This window comes from Anolis sagrei, chromosome 2 (assembly GCF_037176765.1).
Source record: "Anolis sagrei isolate rAnoSag1 chromosome 2, rAnoSag1.mat, whole genome shotgun sequence".
NCBI lineage: Eukaryota > Metazoa > Chordata > Lepidosauria > Squamata > Dactyloidae > Anolis > Anolis sagrei.
The window spans coordinates 118,891,002-118,910,049 of record NC_090022.1 but is presented as its reverse complement, the minus strand read 5'-3'; the positions used below and the strand labels follow the sequence as shown (position 1 = coordinate 118,910,049).

At 40.1% G+C, this 19,048-nt stretch overlaps 1 protein-coding gene across 6 annotated transcripts in view; it reads left to right on the top strand.

Annotated features, from left to right (window-relative positions):
• The window catches only part of RNF157 (ring finger protein 157), a 96,040-nt gene that overhangs the window by 69,182 nt on the left and 7,810 nt on the right, over positions 1-19,048 (top strand). For 2 of the 6 annotated variants that reach the window (XM_060764635.2, XM_060764636.2), the window contains exons 9-18: positions 1,456-1,527; positions 2,360-2,519; positions 2,875-2,987; positions 4,096-4,334; positions 4,678-4,786; positions 5,517-5,628; positions 6,284-6,495; positions 6,804-6,869; positions 7,320-7,368; positions 10,528-10,638. In XM_060764635.2, coding sequence (XP_060620618.2) covers positions 1,456-1,527; positions 2,360-2,519; positions 2,875-2,987; positions 4,096-4,334; positions 4,678-4,786; positions 5,517-5,628; positions 6,284-6,495; positions 6,804-6,869; positions 7,320-7,368; positions 10,528-10,638 — 1,243 coding nt within the window. Of the gene's footprint in view, positions 1-1,455; positions 1,528-2,359; positions 2,520-2,874; positions 2,988-4,095; positions 4,335-4,677; positions 4,787-5,516; positions 5,629-6,283; positions 6,496-6,755; positions 6,870-7,319; positions 7,369-10,527; positions 10,639-16,496; positions 16,538-19,048 lie in introns of those variants that run through there. The other 4 variants (XM_060764637.2, XM_060764638.2, XM_060764639.2 and 1 more) reach the window with 4 other exon arrangements.

Genomic DNA, 19,048 nt, shown 5'->3' with positions numbered 1-19,048 from the left:
TCCACTGGGGTTAGAAGTGCAGAACCCATACAAATGTGAAAATAAAATAAAAAAACACTTTTTTTAAAACCTGAAAGAACGCCTCTAGTTCCTCCACTTCAGCTCATTGGTAAGAACCAGCTAAAGTTGACCATAGCATCACAATGGAGAATCTAGAGTCACACTGGAGGACCTGGAGAAAACACATTGAATCTGTGAATAATGTAACAGGAAAAAAATTATTCCACAAACATGGGGGGCTGGATGTCATTGAATTTTATTTTTGTGTTCTTTTTATGTTTTGATTGTGCCTTGAGCTCCAATTTTGGGGAAAAGGCAAGAATATATATATGGAGGGGGATTTGCTGTGAGTTTTCCAAGCTGTATGGCCATGTTCCAGAAGCATTCTCTCCTGACTATTTGCCCACATCTATGGCAGGCATCCTCACATGTGGTCAACAGAGAATGCTTCTGGAACATGGCCATACAACCCAGAAAACTCACAGCAGCCCAGGGATTCCAGCCATGAAAGCCTTCGACAGCACTATATATATATATATATGTGTGTGTGTGTGTGTGTCTCCATTTGGGAGCAGCTGCTCTTTTCTGCATGTGTCCCCAGTTGCATCTCAGGTGAAGCTTGGAGAATATTTAGAACCCCACTGAAAAGACCTCCAGTGTGCATGCAGTTGGGGCGGGGAGGCATAATGATCAGGGATGGGAGATATATTGGCCATTCAGGTGGCTTCTGGAATAATTTTTGGAAACAGGCATTCTGTATACAGGCAGTTCATGAGTTATAAATATTTGACTTACAAATTACTCAAGAGTTAATTAAGAACAGGGGTGTGATAACAGAACGTGAGAGAACTCTACCCAGGAAATTCACTTCTGAGATTGTTATCATGAGGAAAAGGTGTCCCCACTGAAGCTTTATCACCAATCCTTGTTTCCACAACAATACATTTTTTTCAAAATCCAATTACCACAGAGACAGAGAGTGAGGTCATATCTTCTGAACAAGGGCTCAGACAGCAAAACAAACAATATGGGGTGTTTACCTTTCCTATGCTAGCCAAAGCTATATGGAGTTACACTTTAAAATGTATGTATTCTGACTTACATACAAATTCAGCTTAAGAACAAGCCTACGGAACCTATCATATTCTTGGGGATCACCTGTGTGTATCTGTCTTTATTCATTTATTAAAATATGTATCCCCTCCCATATCAAAAAGATCTCAGGGAGGCTTATAGATAACATTAAAACAATAGGTTAAACTAATTAAAATATTAAAATAATTTAAGTAAGCTGAAAATATCTTAAATGTTGTAACAAGTTAAAAACAGATTTAAAATATTTAAATGTTTTCAAAACTATGCACATTACTGTGTGTTCCCGGAGACATCACATTTTTAGTTCCTATTTTCTTGTATGAATGTTGTGACACTGTTTTTCCCCTCCAACCTTCCTAGGTGGATGGAGTGAGCTACCTGCTTCAGGAGATCTATGGTATAGAAAACAAATATAACACACAGGACTCCAAGGTAAGAACTTGAGCTGAAGATGCAGGGCAGTTTGCGTGTTGCATACTGATGGGTTCACCCAGAGTTTGATTTTGTGATGTAAATATTCTAAATCCTGAAACTACATCTATATATCGGATGCAAACATACACATGTATATGTAGCACTATGAAATATAAGTATATATAAACATACAAACATTCATCTCTATTTGTAGATCTATTTCTTTGTATGTGAAAGCATAAATACCACTTTGAGAATCCTTTGTGGAAAGAAAAAGCGAGGTATAAATAATCATACTAAATAAGAACAACAACAATAAATGAGTGATCAGTAACTTACAGAGCCTATGCTCCCGTTTCCCCAATGTCTCTGTCTCCCTAAACTGTCCCTAGTTTTTCACTCTAATAGCACCCTCCAAGGGGTGTAATTTGTCATTTTGGCCCATTCTCAGGCTCCTTCGCCCAATTTAGCTCTGTATAAGCCTTTTCCAAAAGTGGGATTGACTTTTGTTGCACAGTCCATAAAAAGAATGCCACTTGTAAAAATGGGGTGGAATGGCATACTGTGCGTCCCAAAGGTTTTGTTGACAGAAGGAAAATGGGAAGACAGGGGATCCTTGGAGAGCTGTAGAAACAGCCTTGAGAAGTAATATTATCCCACACTTGCTAAAAATAAATAATGCTATAATACCTTTTCAGATCAGGTTGCTTACTTCCTACATTTTATTATTTTTCTCTTCTGTAAACCTGCCCTGAATAGTATTCTCACTTATGCACACTTAGTGTGGACCCTACTTTTCACCAGCCATGATCCCAAACAAGACTGCTTTTTGCTTTCCTCTCCCGCTCAGGTAGCAGAGGACGAGGTGAGTGACAACAGTGCAGAGTGTGTGGTCTGCCTCTCAGACGTACGGGACACCTTGATCTTACCTTGCCGCCATCTTTGCCTGTGCAACACTTGTGCTGATACCCTGCGATACCAAGCCAACAACTGCCCCATCTGCAGGCTGCGTAAGTTCCCCTGCTCACGTCTACATTTTTATGTTGGGCCAAAGCAGGTCACCTTTGCTCTTTGGAAAACAAGTAGCTGGTCCATCTCAATGCTTTCATGTAGGCAAGCATTCTGTATGCAAAGCTGAAAGAGCCCCACGTGGCCATAGCTTGTCTTTGGCAGTCCTTCCTCGCAATTGCTTTGTGTGTATTGGCTTTTAGTGACTGTGGTGGTGGCCAACTTTATCACATGTTTGTCAGAAGAAACCTTTAAGAGTAACCTCTCTCCTTTTTAGTATTTGTGGCTTTGGGTGTTTTTGGAAGTTGCTCATCTCTTTCCCTCTCCTGTTTCCTACAACCATCCCTTCTTCTTCAGCATTCAGAGCCTTGCTACAGATCAGAGCCATGAGGAAAAAACTCGGACCTCTTTCCCCAACCAGCTTCAACCCCATCATCTCCTCCCAGACATCAGACTCAGAAGAACACTCGGTCAGTATGGATGTGCCAAGAGTTCAAATATTGACACACACACACATGCAGACACTTACACACACCATATTGGTCAAGCTGGCTTTCTGAAGTGCAAACTGCTGTGCTGTAGAAACATTGAACACAAGGAAAGACTTTCTTATAAGTGCCAGTCTTCAAAAGTTTCTTTATGATTCGGTTACATTGAGGCTGCTATGAGCTGTTGTGCTAACTGGAGGATGCAAAGAAAATATAACTAACAGTTGCTGATTGATCAAATTATATAGTAAGGGGCCAGATTTGTAAAAAAAAACAAAAAAAACCCTCTAAAAACCCTTAAAGTAGGTCAAAGGTATTTCACATTTTGTTCTGTTCAAAAATTTACTGAATTGACAAAGTATTAGAAAAATAGGTCTGTGTTGTTTACAAATATGAATTGGGCATATGGCCAGGAATTTTAGTTGCCCACATTTCTCAGAGTATATTCACAACATTTTCATTAATGCATTTTAGTGTGAAAAGAAAGGAAGACTGATTTTAATATCTTACATTGCATAAAGGAAAAATAAATTGAATGAACATCTCATCTTAGTTGAACAAATCATATTAGAATGAAAAGACTACATAATAGTAATGTTTTTCAGAAATGAAATTTCTTTCTAAGTTATTGGAAAATCAAGAATGATATTGATATCCTGGAACATGGCCAGAGAAGGGTGACCAAGATGGTCAAATGTCTGGAAATCATGCTCTATAAGGAGTGCCTTGGGGAGCTGGGTGTGTTTAGCCTGGAAAAGAGAAGGTTAAAAAGTGACGTTGTAGCCATGTTTAAATATTTGAAAAGTTCTTATATTGAAGATGGAGCAGACTGGATTCAAACTACAAGAAAATAGATTCCATCTGAACATTAGGAAGAACTTCCTGACAGTGGGATACCCTGCTGTCTGGCAATGTGATGGAGTCTCCTTCTCTGTAAATTTTTAAACAGAGGCCAAAAGGCCATCTGTCACAAGTGCTTTGGTTGTGTAGGGGGATTCGATTGAATGGAGTGATCTCTTCCAACTCTAGGAGTCTGTGATTGTGTGCTGTAAGAAGTGTCTTTCTTATACCTATCTCTGGTTCCTCTTAGTCTTCAGAGAACATCCCTCCTGGCTATGAAGTGGTCTCCCTCCTCGAAGCTCTTAATGGGCCTCTCGCTCCGTCTCCAGCAGCCCTGCCACTCCATGTGCTTGGAGACAGCCATGTATCCAGCATGCTGCCTTCCTATGGGAGTGATGGCCATCTGCCACCCCTCAGGACTCTGTCTCCCCTTGAACGTTTGTCTGATTGTGGTAGCCAAGGACTCAAGCTGAAGAAGAGCTTATCTAAGTAAGTGACCCAAGTGCTTTCCTGCAGACAGCTGCACCTGGTGGCTGGTACCCTTGCCCTTATACGAGTCCTTCTTTTAGGCATCTTTCTGTTGTGTCTGCCTCAGGAATCAAAGTAAAATCCTAAAGATAAAACTTCCTAAAGTTGAGGAGAGGAGTCATATTAACACCCATCACACTCACTAAGTGACAGTATTCCTCCTTTTGCTGGTCCACAAATTGCATAGTGTCCACCCCTAATCTACCTAGTTGCCAAAGGATGCCTTTGATGGCTTGTAGCTATGTATAGCCTTTTAATCCTGCACCTTTTTCTGCTAGAATGAGGTTGTTTTGTCCTCCTCCAGGTCAATATCCCAGAATTCCTCAGTACTACACGAAGAAGAAGATGAGAAGGCCTGCAGTGAATCTGAAATCAGGATTTCTAGGAAGAAATCTCCTCGTCCTCAAGAAGAGGTGGTTATTTGAAACATCTTGAGTCCTTTGTTCAAACACTGCTGCTTAAACTTTCTTTCCTACAGGTTGCTTGTCTAGAACAAATATTAAGAGGAATGAATTCTCCAACTTACTTTCAGATTTCCTAGGATTTGAGCGTAATGACTTTAGTTAGCCACTCATTGCTGTTAGGGATGTTAGTAAACTTTTCTCAAATCAGGTTTGGAACAGACCTTCAGAGCCATGTGTTTGTGTGGATGAAGAAATGAATGAATGGTGACATGCCTTTCTCTCGAAATAGGATTCAGAGGATAACTGAGTTTTATGTACCTTGGAATTCTTCCCAGGCTCAGATGAAAATCTAGAGATACAGGCAAATTGGTGGTTCAGTTGCTTTGCTGGCTCACGTGAAGCTGAGCCAAACTTTCGTTGGCCAAGAATCTTGGAAGCTTAGGTGTATGACATCACTCTGGCTGCTGTAATCCTGCAGATTCAGATTGTCTCTTCAGATTGGCTCTGTCTTGTGTTATGGAACTGAGCTACATAGTTGTATCTGCTAGAGCTAATACTAAGATGCCTTGGTTTGCCATAAAAAAGATCCTAGGGTTTGTTTTTTTTAAATACTCTTGGTCCTCCAGAATATCTGAAGTATTTCCTGGTTTTACTTAAGACAAGATGGGAAGAACTCACCTATCTTCAATGACAGTAGTTATTTCCCTGGAAATAACATTTTTCCCCTCGTATTCTGCAGGAATGTGGTGTGACACCAGAGAGTGAAAACCTCACCTTATCCTCTTCAGGAGCCGTAGACCAATCTTCCTGTACAGGGACACCTCTTTCCTCTACCATCTCTTCCCCAGAAGGTACAACAAGGAAGATTACTTGCCTTGATTCTTGGGGCACATGACTGTAAAACTCATAGCCAAATATATTTAAGGTTAACTTCAGTTCCATTCGCCTGTTCCTTACCATTTTCTGAACTCCTTCATTAATGAGAACTACATATCTTAAACACAAGCACAGTATAAGCTGAATGGATGGAATAGATGCATATGTAGTGTGTATCTGCATTGCAAAAAAAGTTTTTAAAGATGGTTTCCCATTTCCCTAGAAAATGTTAATTAACTAGCAGTGTGCCAGGTTGTGAAGCCTTACAAATGGAAGCATAAGTATATTTGTCAGCAGGATGTATTTTGTGTGAACTGTCCCAACTGTTCACAAACTGCCCCAAAACATGAGACTAGGAGCTGGGTGTGATATTAAAGCAACTGGAGGCAAGGGCAGGAGGAGATCAAGGAGCAGAATGCCCAATTTCAAAGCCCCATAAAATGAAGAATTCATGTTTTCAGGACCAGTGTCCTGATTTGGACACTGGAAGCTCCTAAAACTTTTTTTTCTACCTTCCCAGCACATGGAGCCAAAGGGAAATCCAACCAGTAGCAACTAAGTCAGCTTGTCTCTTGACGATGACCAGTATCCCTGACCGTATCTTGCCTGCACCTTCCCCTCTTTCCTTAGATCCCGCTAGCAGCAGTCTGGCACAGTCAGTCATGTCCATGGCCTCCTCCCAAAGCCAGCACTCTGAGATCAGCACTGACACCATGTCTTCCATGTCAGGCTCCTATGTAGCTCCCGGCACTGAGGAGGAGGAGGAGGAGGAGGAGGAAGAAGAGGGGGGAGACATAGTCCCATCCCCTGCTGCCGCCAGTGGGGTACCTTCAGAAGGAGATGTAAGTACCATAAGCCAATGAGATAGTCAAGATACCTGTGGGATTTGGGGAATGGGGGCAATGATCCATATTCTCAGTGATCCCTGTGATTGTCCACAGGTAAGGTTGGCCAGGCAAACTTGTCATCCATGTCTTGCTAACTGCTTCTTGGAAGGAGATTGAAAAGCAAATGAGATAAGCAAAAGTGTAGGTTATGTGCTGTGTGTTGATGTTGATATCTCTGATACGGAGTGCAATATCACCTTAACCTGTCCTTGCAGGAAATTCATCAGTAAGTCCCAGCTTTTCCCCTCCTTCTCTTCTCTTAGTCAACCCCTGTTGAATCTCCGGATGCAAACTTCGTCAGTCTCTCAGCAGAGGAGCGAGATGCAGAGGTAAAGCTCCATATCTGGAAAAGATGGGTTTAGATTTGGGCTCTGAATGGAACTGGTGCCTCACATAAAGATCAGTACCTGTTACTTTGCTATACAGAATCTTGTTTGGGGAGCCAAATGTCAAAGTGCATTGACCTTCCAAATCATGGTGGGAGCCAAAGGGTAAAATACAACACTGTAATCAAACTAGTATCGTGATTTAAGAAAACAGTTTTGATGGTAGAGAAACACTCAAATGGGTAGTCTCTGCTTATATTCTATAGCAATACAGGCCAGCAATGTCTGTACCACATGCATCAGCTCAGTATATTGCTTATGGCAGGTTCTTGCAAGGAAAATACATAAGGGGTAGGGACCTCAGATACAATAAGTTGGTTTCAGACTTCTTTGATGTTTGGCAGATTCCTTTATTTATTTTTATTATTTACCCCTTGCCATTTTTTGTGACAGGGGAATGACGTCATGGAAGAAGAGGATGACTCCCCAACCCAGGAAGATGGTAACAGAGCAATGAACCATTAATCCATCTTCCATGTTTGTTTGTGATTCATATCCAGCCGGCAGCATTCATAATGGAGAACAGGAAGGAATAAGGCTTCCGTGTCTGATTGGTTCCTGGGTAAAATGAGATCCAGGTTAAATTAAATACTCATGTATTAGGAAAGGATGAAAAGTCTCATCTTCCATATATGAGCTAGAAACTGAAGCCATAATGTATAAGCAGAACTTCAATTTGAAGGGATTCAATATTTTTTAAAAAATATTTTATCATCTATGTTTCAAATCTAAAATATTTGGGTGGATTTGCATCTAATCCTGAAGGGTTTTAAAAGCTGCTCTTTTCTCAAAACTTTTATCTACAGAGTTTAATATATTTTTAAAGAATTGTTATTCTTAGTCCTTCTCTATTTTTATCATCTCTTTTATGCTTAAAAGAGAATTTGGTAAGTTGGTCCAGTAAAGGTCCACCCCACCCCAAGTTCCCAAGATGGATTTTCTCTTGGAATTTTATGGTTGATAGTATTAATTTAAAATACAGTGTTTTACTTTGAAATTTTCATATGTGCTTAGGTTTCAATACGTTTCTTTAATAATTAATCAGATCCCGTGGACTCATGGATGAGTTGTTCCTTGTATGTTTCTTTCCCAATGGGCTAGTGCCATTCATTCATTGCTATGGGCCTTTGGCCCCATACAAATTTGGTTCAAGATGGTCAGAAGGTTCATTGAAAAGCTCCTATACTAAAGATACTTACTCTGTTTCTTTAGTATTAGAAAGAGTAAGTAAAACTCTCCGCTTCACAGAATCTCCTCGCAAGACCTGTTTGGGAACCCTCAGAGAGTTCTTGTTTAACTTTTGGGCTTTCTTAGGCCTCTGAGAATCTCAGGGCTCCATTTTAGAACTAAGCACAAGTTGTTGTCTAAGGCTTTCATGGCAGAAATCACTGGGTTGTTGTGTGTTTTCCAGGCTGTATGGCCATCTTCCAGAAGCATTCTCTCATGATGTTTTCCCCACATCTATGGCAGGCATCCTCACAACCTCTGAGGATGCCTGCCATAGATGCAGGCGAAACATCAGGAGAGAATGCTTCTGGAACATGTCCATGCAGCCCGGAAAACACACAATAACCCAGTAAACACAAGATCATCATGGTTAGCACCAAGCATGAACCTATGTCAGGATGCTTACTGAGTGTAAGGTTATGGATGCTTACTGAGTGTGAAGTTAAGTTAGGTCCACACATATATTGTGGTTTTAGAAGATGGCATCCACAAGGTGTGTACAGATCACTGGCAAATGAAACCTGACCATTAGATGCAGGGTTCTGCCTCCTGTTAATGTTGTGAGAATGGCCCTTACCTTTTGATCAATATGCCTAATGACAAGGAGCTGCTTCATGCTGCTGCTTTCTTTTGTTTGTAACAAATCCTGCAGCAGGGTATGGATGAATATATTTACCAATAAACAAAGTGGGCTGTAAATTTTTGGGAACTCTTTGGTATAAGACACGTTTGTGGCAGACCATGGTATTTGTTCTTTTTGTCCCTTAATACGTTTTAGACAGACACCCTCCATAACTCGCTTGTTTTTAAATGAAGGCGTGTATGGCAGAATTCAAGATGCCATTACGATTTTTCTGTGGGTCAACAGATTATGCCATTCCCTTTCTTGCTCCCCACACCCCTGCCTCCCTTGGCCAGAGCTGCTGCTTTGGTGCTTCCTGCGCTTTTGAGGTTCCAGGGGGCTTGCATGCTTGCCTCCAACAGCTGTCATGCAGCAATGATCCACCAGCTCGCTCCATTGATGAGTTAAGCCAGAATCCTCAGCCATGCCTCTGTTTTTCTCTTTGATAGTTGACTGAACAGTGTTGAAAGATTATTGTAACCTATAATATTTATTTATCTTAACCACTAAAATAAAGGAATCCCTTTTTTATTGGACAAGGGAAGGGCATTCTTATTTAGAAATTGCTTTTTTGGGCTAACTACGCAATTATAGTGCTGTAATTCCCAATTTGCTGCCATGGCTACATACTGATATTTATAGTTGGTTCTATAATTATTAGAAATTAGTACATGGTGCATTAATGAGCTATGGGCAGGTGTATGCACAGAGCTATCACTAAAGTAGCTCAGAAATGGATGCCAAAGATAATCATATTTTTCTGCTCGTTACCAGAAGCTGTGGCACCCAAGGCCTTCCAGAACTGGCAGATTTGTGCTGTAGATCCTTACTATATTCTGTGCTGCAGATCATTATATATCTTTTGCACCACATACTTATACCACTTTGATTCCATTTCATCTAATATGGTTGCATCCTGTGGAATCCTGAGATTGGCCTTGAGAATTCACAGCCAGAAAGCACTTGTGCCTCACCAAACTTCAGGCTTCCCAAATTCAGCAGCCATATTTAAGTGGTATCAAAGTACTATAATTATGTAGTGTGGGGGGAAAACCCCTTAGCTTAATACCATTGTAAGTCTCAGGTGATCTTAGAAAATATAGTTTTTATTTTCTGGAAATGATGAGAAGTCTGTTAGAAATCCATGGAAACTCCTCTCAGAGCTCTCATTTCCCAGGGCTGCCTGAAGAGAGTGGCTGCCCAGAGGGAGGTATCCTTCGAGTGCCAGATCAATAATGCTTTCTTACCGTGTTATTTCCTCATTCTGTTGTGAATTTCTGTTGTTGGGGAATTAACAATGTATTGGACCTTTACAGTAAACAATGTCTTGTTTTTTTTTTTTTTAAAGTATTGATTTTTACATCCACTTCAGAGTTTGGATGTAGGCCAGGCAAAAGCATAAGAGATTCTTGGATACTGTTTTCTTCAGTTTTTGCTGGCTGCTCTATAACCTGTATTTCTGTGCCTGCTTATTTATTGCCTTGAAGGCAAAAGTCAAATATAACCTTCCACACTGGCAACAATAGCAGGAAAATGGAGGTGGTTGGAAGGAAACCAGTCAGGATGGCTTAATGCAGACGCATTCCAGTCAAATGCCTTATTGTCCACTCTCTACCCCACTTGTTGTTGTTTATGTTGCCCCCCCAATTCCAATTACTAATGTAAAGTATTTTATATTCTGTTGTTTTAAGGAGGGAAAAACATTCGGTCAAAGCCCTCATCCCCTCGCTAACTGCATTAACTCCCTTGCAGGCCAAAGGACAGGCGCATACCTAGGTATGGAGTGTGACAATAACAATGACATTGGCAACGCAAGCGTGAAAGCACTGGACAATAAGCTGTGCTCTGAGGCCTGCTTACCTGGTGAGTGGCAGTCTGCTGAACATGAACTTTGTGGGGAGATGGAGGGGGACTCTCCTACATACCCTCATCCCTACCCTGAATCACTGTCACCTCTCTGACAGGTGTTGGAACACTAATATTTGTGTATACACATAGATGTACAACACACTGAAGTAGGTAGGAAGAGTAACTTTCAGCTGTGACAGCTTCCTGATATGGCTTTCTCCTGTTGCTTCTTGGAGTTGTGGTTTAACTTCTCTGGTTAAAGATCTCTCATTTGTCTTTAGTAGATGCAAATCTGGGAGTCATATTTAAGCCAACCTACAAGACAGCTCCTACTTCAAAATGATTACATATGTCTCTCTTTCTTCCTATTTCTTTTTCCTTCTTCCACCACATTGGCTTCCTCTTCAAAAAAATGTTGATTCTGAGCGGGGAGGCAGGAAATAGTGATAATGGCAGTGGGCACTTTATATTTGGCTGTAGCTCCTAGCTGCCTGAATCCTTTCAGAGAACTATTATTACCAAGATTTCTTGGAGAAAAGCCATAAGAGTGAAAGCAATCAGTGGGATGTAGTGCAGACCTGTTTGCATACACAAGGAATACACAATAGGGTTAAATTCCAATTCTGAGCCCAAAATTCACAAAATATAGGATCCTTCCCAACAGCATTAAGGCTGGTGGAATAAGCTGCTCACTCTTTAACAGAACTGGCTCTATGTGTTGTCGAAGGCTTTCATGGCCAGAATCACTGGGTTGTGAGTTTTCCGGGCTGTATGGCCATGTTCCAGAAGCATTATCTCCTGACGTTTCACCCACATCTATTGCAGGCATCCTCAGAGGTTGTGAGGTCTGTTGGATACTAGGCAAGTGAGGTTTTTATATCTGTGGAATGTCCAGGGTGGGAGAAAGAACTCTTGTCTGTTAGAGGCAGGAAGCAGCCAGGCTTTGAAGCTGCAAGGCCATTCATTGCTAATCAAGGTGGCCAATTGCAACATTCACACTTGCCTCAAGCAAACATTCCACAGATATATAAACTTCACTTACCTAGTTTCCAACAGACCTCACCTCTGAGTATGCTTGCCATAGATGTGGATGAAATGTCAGGAGAAGATGCTTCAGGAACATGGCCATACAGCCCGGAAAACTCACAGCAACCCAGGACTGGCTCTTTTGTGAGACATAGCAGCATGATTCTCAGGAGACAGATGCTGGAACAGTTGCCCAAGATCTGTGGACAAATCTGTGTACAACATGTTATTTAAACTGTGTCCTTTAAACTGAACTGCAGCATCAAATCTGGCCACAATTGAAATCATTGTACCAATTTCTTGAGTTTCTATTCTCACCTTACACAAAGCTAGCCTAGTAGTGATTAAGTTAATTGGTGAACAAGTATGAATATAATGTAGTTAGAGACATGTTTAATACCTCTTAGCTTAGCACCAGGATCTCAACCCAACCTTCCTTTGTAGCTAACTGTGGGTATGTCTCTTGTGTGTCTTTGCTCTTTCATTGATCTTTCTGCCCTACTGGGTTTCATCAATGTGAAAGTTCATGTTCACTCTACGCCAACACAGTTCTTGTTTTTGTTTTCTTAACCCACGCCTTAACCCTTCCACTCCTCCAGGTTGCTGAATGGTTGGAAATTTTTACTGGCTGTTCTTTTGTGGATCTGGATGAAACTGAACCGGGAGGAAGAGTGAAATTTAAAAATGGTTGCTACTGGTCCATTATGAATGGGAATTAAAATAAATTAGGGGCTTTGATCTCCATTTGAAAATAATTGGTCAGAATTTTGCATAAGTCCCATTGAAATATGTGGGGCTTGTACAGCTGCAATCCTTGGCGGATTGGGTTTGTTGGTGCCTTTTAGGAAAAGTTTGGGATTTCAAAATTCTATCCCCCCAAACTTTGTTTATGTCCAAATTTAATTGATTCCAGCAGGACTTAAGTGAATCTAACCTTTCTGGTTTATGCCCCAAATCTCCAAAATGGAGATGCACCAGACCTTTCCTCCCATGCCAGTCAAACCATAGCAACCCGTCCCTTGCTTACTTCATTTTCTTCAAAGCTTCAAGGTTGTATATTTGTAATGCCTTTAAAAATCTTTCTTGGCTGGTTTAATCCACTGCTGTTTAGAAGGAGAGCTTTCTTGATCTTTCTTAATCACCCCTTTTTTAACCTAGCTGCTAGCAAGCAAACCTTCTTCTTTTTCTGTCATCTTGTCCCAATTTATAATTAATTCCACTTGGGAAATTCTGTAGTTAATCCAAGCTTTACTGTGAAACAGCATATGTGCCAGCAGATAAGAAGCATATAACAATAGTAACAAATGCCATCTTTCTTCTGGAGCAGGAATCATTTAAATACAGCCACATCCAAAGTCATTTGGAGCCAGAGGTGAAAATAGTGCACCCTATTCTGTCCTTGTAATTGTTGGTACCTCCAATTATACATTTCGGCAGAAAAAACACAGAGCTGGACAAAATCTGAAGCAAATGCCTTGTTAAATACAATTTAGTGTGTATCCATGACACCTCCAATTGTGATCTTTTAAGGTGACAAATGTTTATAATCCTTTTTAGTCAAGCAGATAAGGTTTGGGCTGTTTATGCACAGCTCTTGAAAGACGTAAAGTGAATTAGCAGGACGATGGTCGAAAAATTGGAATCTCCTCAAAACAGAAAATGCCACAAAACGAGAAAAAATATTTTATTCTACCTTTTTTTGTTATACAAGATGAGTATGTAATAAAGTATATGTTAAATATACCAAGATATTTTAGAATTGTTACTAGGGAACGCCACAAAAATGGCGAAAATTACTGTCTAGCACCATAATGTAACGTGTAGACAAGCCTGTTTCACCTTTGCAATAGCATTGGTATTTAGAACAAAGATGAAATCCTAAACTCATAGCCAGCAATCCTGGAATGTCCACGAAAAGGTAAATTTCTAGGCTGCTTAGCAAACTCATTAGTTTTTTAAAATGACAGTAGAATATATGCATAATATATCTTTCTCCTTTGAACTGGAAGACAGTGAACAAGAGCATATACAATAGCTCTACAGCAAATCCAGTGCTTCCCCTAGACAAAAAATATTGTCCATAATTGCAAATGACTTATTTCTAATATCAAATGGCATGGCGCTATCAGAAAAGCAAATATTATTCATTTTTAAAGAGAAAGAAATGCCAAAAGTGGGTTTGTGTGTAGTTTTGGAAATGCAACTGTGCAGCATTTTTTCTAAAAGAACTACTCCCTGGTAGTTGACTATGTATGGATATGAAGTAGTTGTTGATAACAACCTTGCTATTGACTAGCAAACTATATTGCGTGCATGTGAAAGTTGCATTTCTCATGCCTCCTATTTCCACACAAAAGGAAGTAATGAACATAGTTGTGTGACCTCAAGTCATTTCCAACTAAGAATGGCCCTATCATGGGGTCTTACTGGCAAGACTTGTTCAGAAGGGGTTGCCTTTGCCTTCCTCTGAGGCTAAGAAAATATGACTTGCTCAAAGTTATCTTTCCATAGCCAAGCAAGGAGTTGAGCCCTGGTCTCCAAAACCATAGTCCAAGACCCAAATAACTACACATAGAAATCTTGTTGTGTGTCCTGTTTCCTTATTTTTAAAGCGGTTTTGAACTGGATTGCAATAGCTTTAGATCAGTGGTTCCCAACGTTTGAGCCTCCGGATGTTTTGGACTTCATCTCCCAGATATCCTACCCAGCTTACCAGCTGTTTACAACTGTGGAAGCTGAAGTTCAAACCATCTGGAGGCCCAAAGGTTGGAAACCACTGCTTTAGATAAATTATCATGTTGTATCATATGAGGTTCATTTTCAAAATTTTCCCAAACATGTTTCCTGCTGTATTGATAAAACTTTCGAAGCAAAAACTCTGTGGAATAAATGGGACAAGGAATGTGCCATCCCAAGGTGTGGCTTCACTTCCTCTGCCTTAGGGTGGCCTTGTTACTCGCAGGAATCCTTTGTCCTTCTCCTCTCCTCAGGACCCCTTTGGTATTGGTGCAGAAGCCCTCTTATTCTTGCTGCACTCTTGCTATTGTGCATTCTTCTGAAAGCTTCTCCTTTTGTTTTCTAGACATATAGGAAGCAGCATGGACTTGCATCAGTGGCACAAAAGCTATATGTGAAGCAGAATGGGGAATTAGTCTTTGAACTGCCTGTCCACAGATGCATGTGGTCTTGAGCACTTTAGCACATTGCTTGCACCATGCTATGTATGGCTGACAAAAAGGCAAAGGAGCACTTCTAAAGTTGTCCTCTAGTTTCCTCCTTCACTCTCCATTTTCTTCACCCCAAAGACTGAACTCCTGCTTTTGTTAATTGCCCTCTAGGTACACTGCTTTAGATTTATCTGGGTGGGTAACCCCAACCCACCTCAGTCCTTCCTTCTCATCCTCCTTTTCCCACCCTTCCCCCTCCTTTTCTTTTTCTGGTGAGGGATGTATCTTAGTCTCTGGATTCTCTTTTTCAAGAATGAATAAGTACAAAGGTAAGTGCAGCTTGTAAAATGCCACTCTTTATGACGGTTTACTTGGAAGGAAGGAAGATACGCAGAAAAATGATGGGTTCCTTCTCAGGTATACATGCTAATGAGAGAACCAAATACAAAGAAATGGTGTCAGGTGTTATCATCATATTTCTCTCCCAAATAGGACTAGGGCATGATCTGACTTGTTAGCTCCCTTTGGAGGGGAGAGGAAAAGCTCAAAGCAGTGAATCCATATGTGCACCATTCACACTTGAAATGTTCTGTGCAACAGCTGCTTTTTTCACATCCAGTAGCATGGAAATATGTGGTTTTGCATTTCCAGATATGCATTTCCAGCTTAGACATATGACAAATTGGTATGTCCTCCACCCACCCAGTTGTAAGTGGTTCTGCTGCTATTTATGGTGGAAGAGGAGAGGGGATCAAGGAGAAGTCACTAGCCTCAGCTCAAAGGAGGAAGGAAACAAAAATGTACTCTCGGGTGGAGGTCACGCTCCTTTTGCTTCTCATCAGAATGCAAACCAGTTGTATCTTCATAATCTGAATTGCACCCCCCCCCCCCCATCACTATGATTCCCATTGGAAAGCAGCAGCATAGTCATCTGTACAATGGCTTAACAAGCCACTATAGAGGAGTTTGGGATGAGGTGCAAAATGCTAGAGGACTATCTCGCTGCATATGTTGCTAGCTTGCGCATGCGTATGTGGCTAGCAGGATCCACCTGCTGTCTCTCAGCTGCAAGCAGAATATATTAAACAGACATTGCATTAATCTCTCAAAATGAAACCATTCAGACACAGTTACAAAAATACGTTGATTCAAAATTATTGTAATTATAACCACATATATTCTGACCATTGCTATTATCATTAAAGCATACAATTAACTAAATTGTCTCATGTTTAAGCAGTTAGGGGTAAGCACATGCAGCACAGAATAACTTCAACTTAAACTGTGAGGAATTTATGTAATAGTCAGAACATTACCATTTTAAATTTGCCATATTAACATATGCGGTTTTTTATTGTTCCTGATGTAGACCATTTTACTAATCCTTTTTGAATTGAGGTATACATTTTACTTAGGAAATTATGTAAACTTAGGAAATTTGTATGGAATCGTTGGCTTATGAAATTATTTCAACAGGTTGTAACACAAAGGCTTTTATCAAAATCTTTCTGGGCTGGCCTAGAGTTACAGGATAGGAAACATTCCTAGTGCTATCATTTCTTGTTCTCTCTCTGTGTGTGTATATCTTCCTCTCTTGTCTTTCCTTTGCATGTATATATGTTTGTTTTGTCTGTCATATCTCTTGTTCACCATTTGCTTCTGGTCTTCTTTACGAAACAGCTGCAGTTCCGGAGTCCTGTCCCATAAACATTGAGGAATAGGTAGGAGCTATATGAAGTCCTCTCTTGTTCATTTCTACTGGAAAACATAATCTCTTCCCCCTCATATGTATATGTATGTATATTCTTTTTAAAAGATATATTTTGATGAACACAGTGGCTCATGGGGTTGGTTTGTTTTTTGAAGAAGGCATCACTTTCTCTTTGCAAATAAAATCTTGACAGAATCAAGTAATTCTTTCCACCACTTTTACAAGCACACCAAGGCCCCATATGCACTGCCATATAATACAGTTTGAACTGCATTATAATTGTCAGTGTAGACTCATATAATGCAGATTGAACTGGATTATATCAGATTGTCTACACTGCCATATTTTATTTATTTATTTATTTATTTACTTATAGCATTTATATACCGCTTTTCTCACCCCTAGGGAGACTCAATGCAATGCAGTTAATCTCATTCTGAAAGCACAATATATTTATTTATTTATTATTTACTTCATTTGTATACCGCTCTTCTCAGCCCTTAGGCGACTCAGAGCGGTTTACAACCAATCAGTACACAAAGTGCACAACCTTAGCATTTAAAAACGGTAACCATGGCAACTACATCATATAACAATACAACAATACATCAATATAACATCAATACATCAATAAAACTAATCCATCACGTCGTTGAAAGAAAAGACAGCACTGCAAGTAGCCTCATGTTATTTAGTCAGGCTAGGGGAGTGCTCGCCTACCATTTTCAGAGAGCAATAAACAGTGTACCTGAACTTTACCAGAAATTGAATTGTTAATCCCAACTAGAACAGAACCATTAAATCAATGGAACTTACATAAACATTGACCTACCCATTTCTTATTGATATAGCTGGCCTTTCTTATATATTGAGCCTTAATTGGGAAGATGTAAAATGACAAATTAATTGTTAATTATTGTAGATGGTCCCAGGGATAAGAGCAAGAAGGAGGTGAGAAATGAAATCCCTGCCAGCCACAAAGGCTGTTCGGTAGATTGTTTGTGTGAGAAGGAGAAGATGGGTAATTGCAGTGCTAATCAAAAATGGATATTTGCTCAAGAGAGAACATCATCTTAGTTTTTACCATCAGTGAAGTGCAAACACATAAGGCACAAGCCAGCAAGAGTGCAGGTTTGCCTGGGTGTGGTATATAGTTAAAGGCCATTCTTCACCACTAATTTAATATTAACCATATCATATTTACTGAAAGGAAAGCAATTTCCAAATGATAAGAAGAACAAAACAGCAGAGATCTGGCATAACAAATCCAGTAAAATAAATAGCTGCAGTGGGTAGAAGCGCAACCACAATCCTTCCTGGATCAAGATAGTTGGTATGCAATTATATCCCTTAGGTCCTCATATCATAATTGCTTGAACACTCTATAGGTGAATCAGCCCTTTAATGCAGCTTTGAGGCAGAATGCTGCTGCTTGGCTAATTGTGTGTGTATGTGGGGCATGCAAACTCATATCATGCCTATTCTCTATGATTTACACTGGCTGCTTGTTCAGCTCCCTATTGATAGTGACCGATAAGTCTCCAAACAACCGGGAGTGTAAATACATATTGGAGAGCAGCCTCCCCCTCCATATCCTAGTTTGGTGTTTGAGATCTTTGGGAAAGGGACTCTTCTCATAGTTCCACATATGGGCAATGCTGGATCTTGCCTTTGGAAGTTTGTCAGGCACAAGGTACATAGGATGCACTTCTTCATGCAGGTTTTTGAGGTGTCCTTTTGACACTGCCTGCAGAACCTTTCCTTTTTTTGTAGCACTCTAGAGGTATGTATTACTCCTTTCCTACTGATTGGATATGGCCAAGTTTTGAATTGTAATACAGGTTGAGCATTCCTTTTCCAGAATTCCAAAATTATCACTTGGGTGGCTGAAATAGGAACATCTTTACTTGCTTCTGGTTCAATGTATACAAATTTTGTTTTATACACAAATTATTACATGTGTGTGTGTGTGTGTTTGTGTATCTTTGGGCTATGTATATAAAGTGTATATGAAAAAAATAAATGAAGTTTATGCTTCATAAGTGGGCCCCATCTTCAAGACATCTAATTAATGTATGTATATCTGAAAAGAAAATCTGAACTCTAAAACACTTCTGGTCCCAAGCATTTTGAATAAGGAATGCTCAATCTGTAGCATTTTTATTGGTCTTCACATTTTCTATTTCTACTTTTATTTGTAAACAGGTTACCGTAAAGAATTTTGTATACATTTAATTTTTAAAAACAGAATAATGGTGTAAAAATTTCATAACAAATTAATAGTACTCATTAGATTCTGGATCGGAAACCTTGGTATTAAAGGTTTGTCCATGGCCAAATCATCATCTTTACAAGGTGTGGTAATGTACCCATATGCCTTCTTTAGAATCAAAGGTAGCATGGCTCTGAGTATCAGTTGGGGCAACAGTGGTGGGACCTATTGCTCTTGTGTATTGCTTATGGGATTCTCAGAAGTACGGTCTATGTAGTTGATCTGTAGGAAACAAGATGCTGGACTACA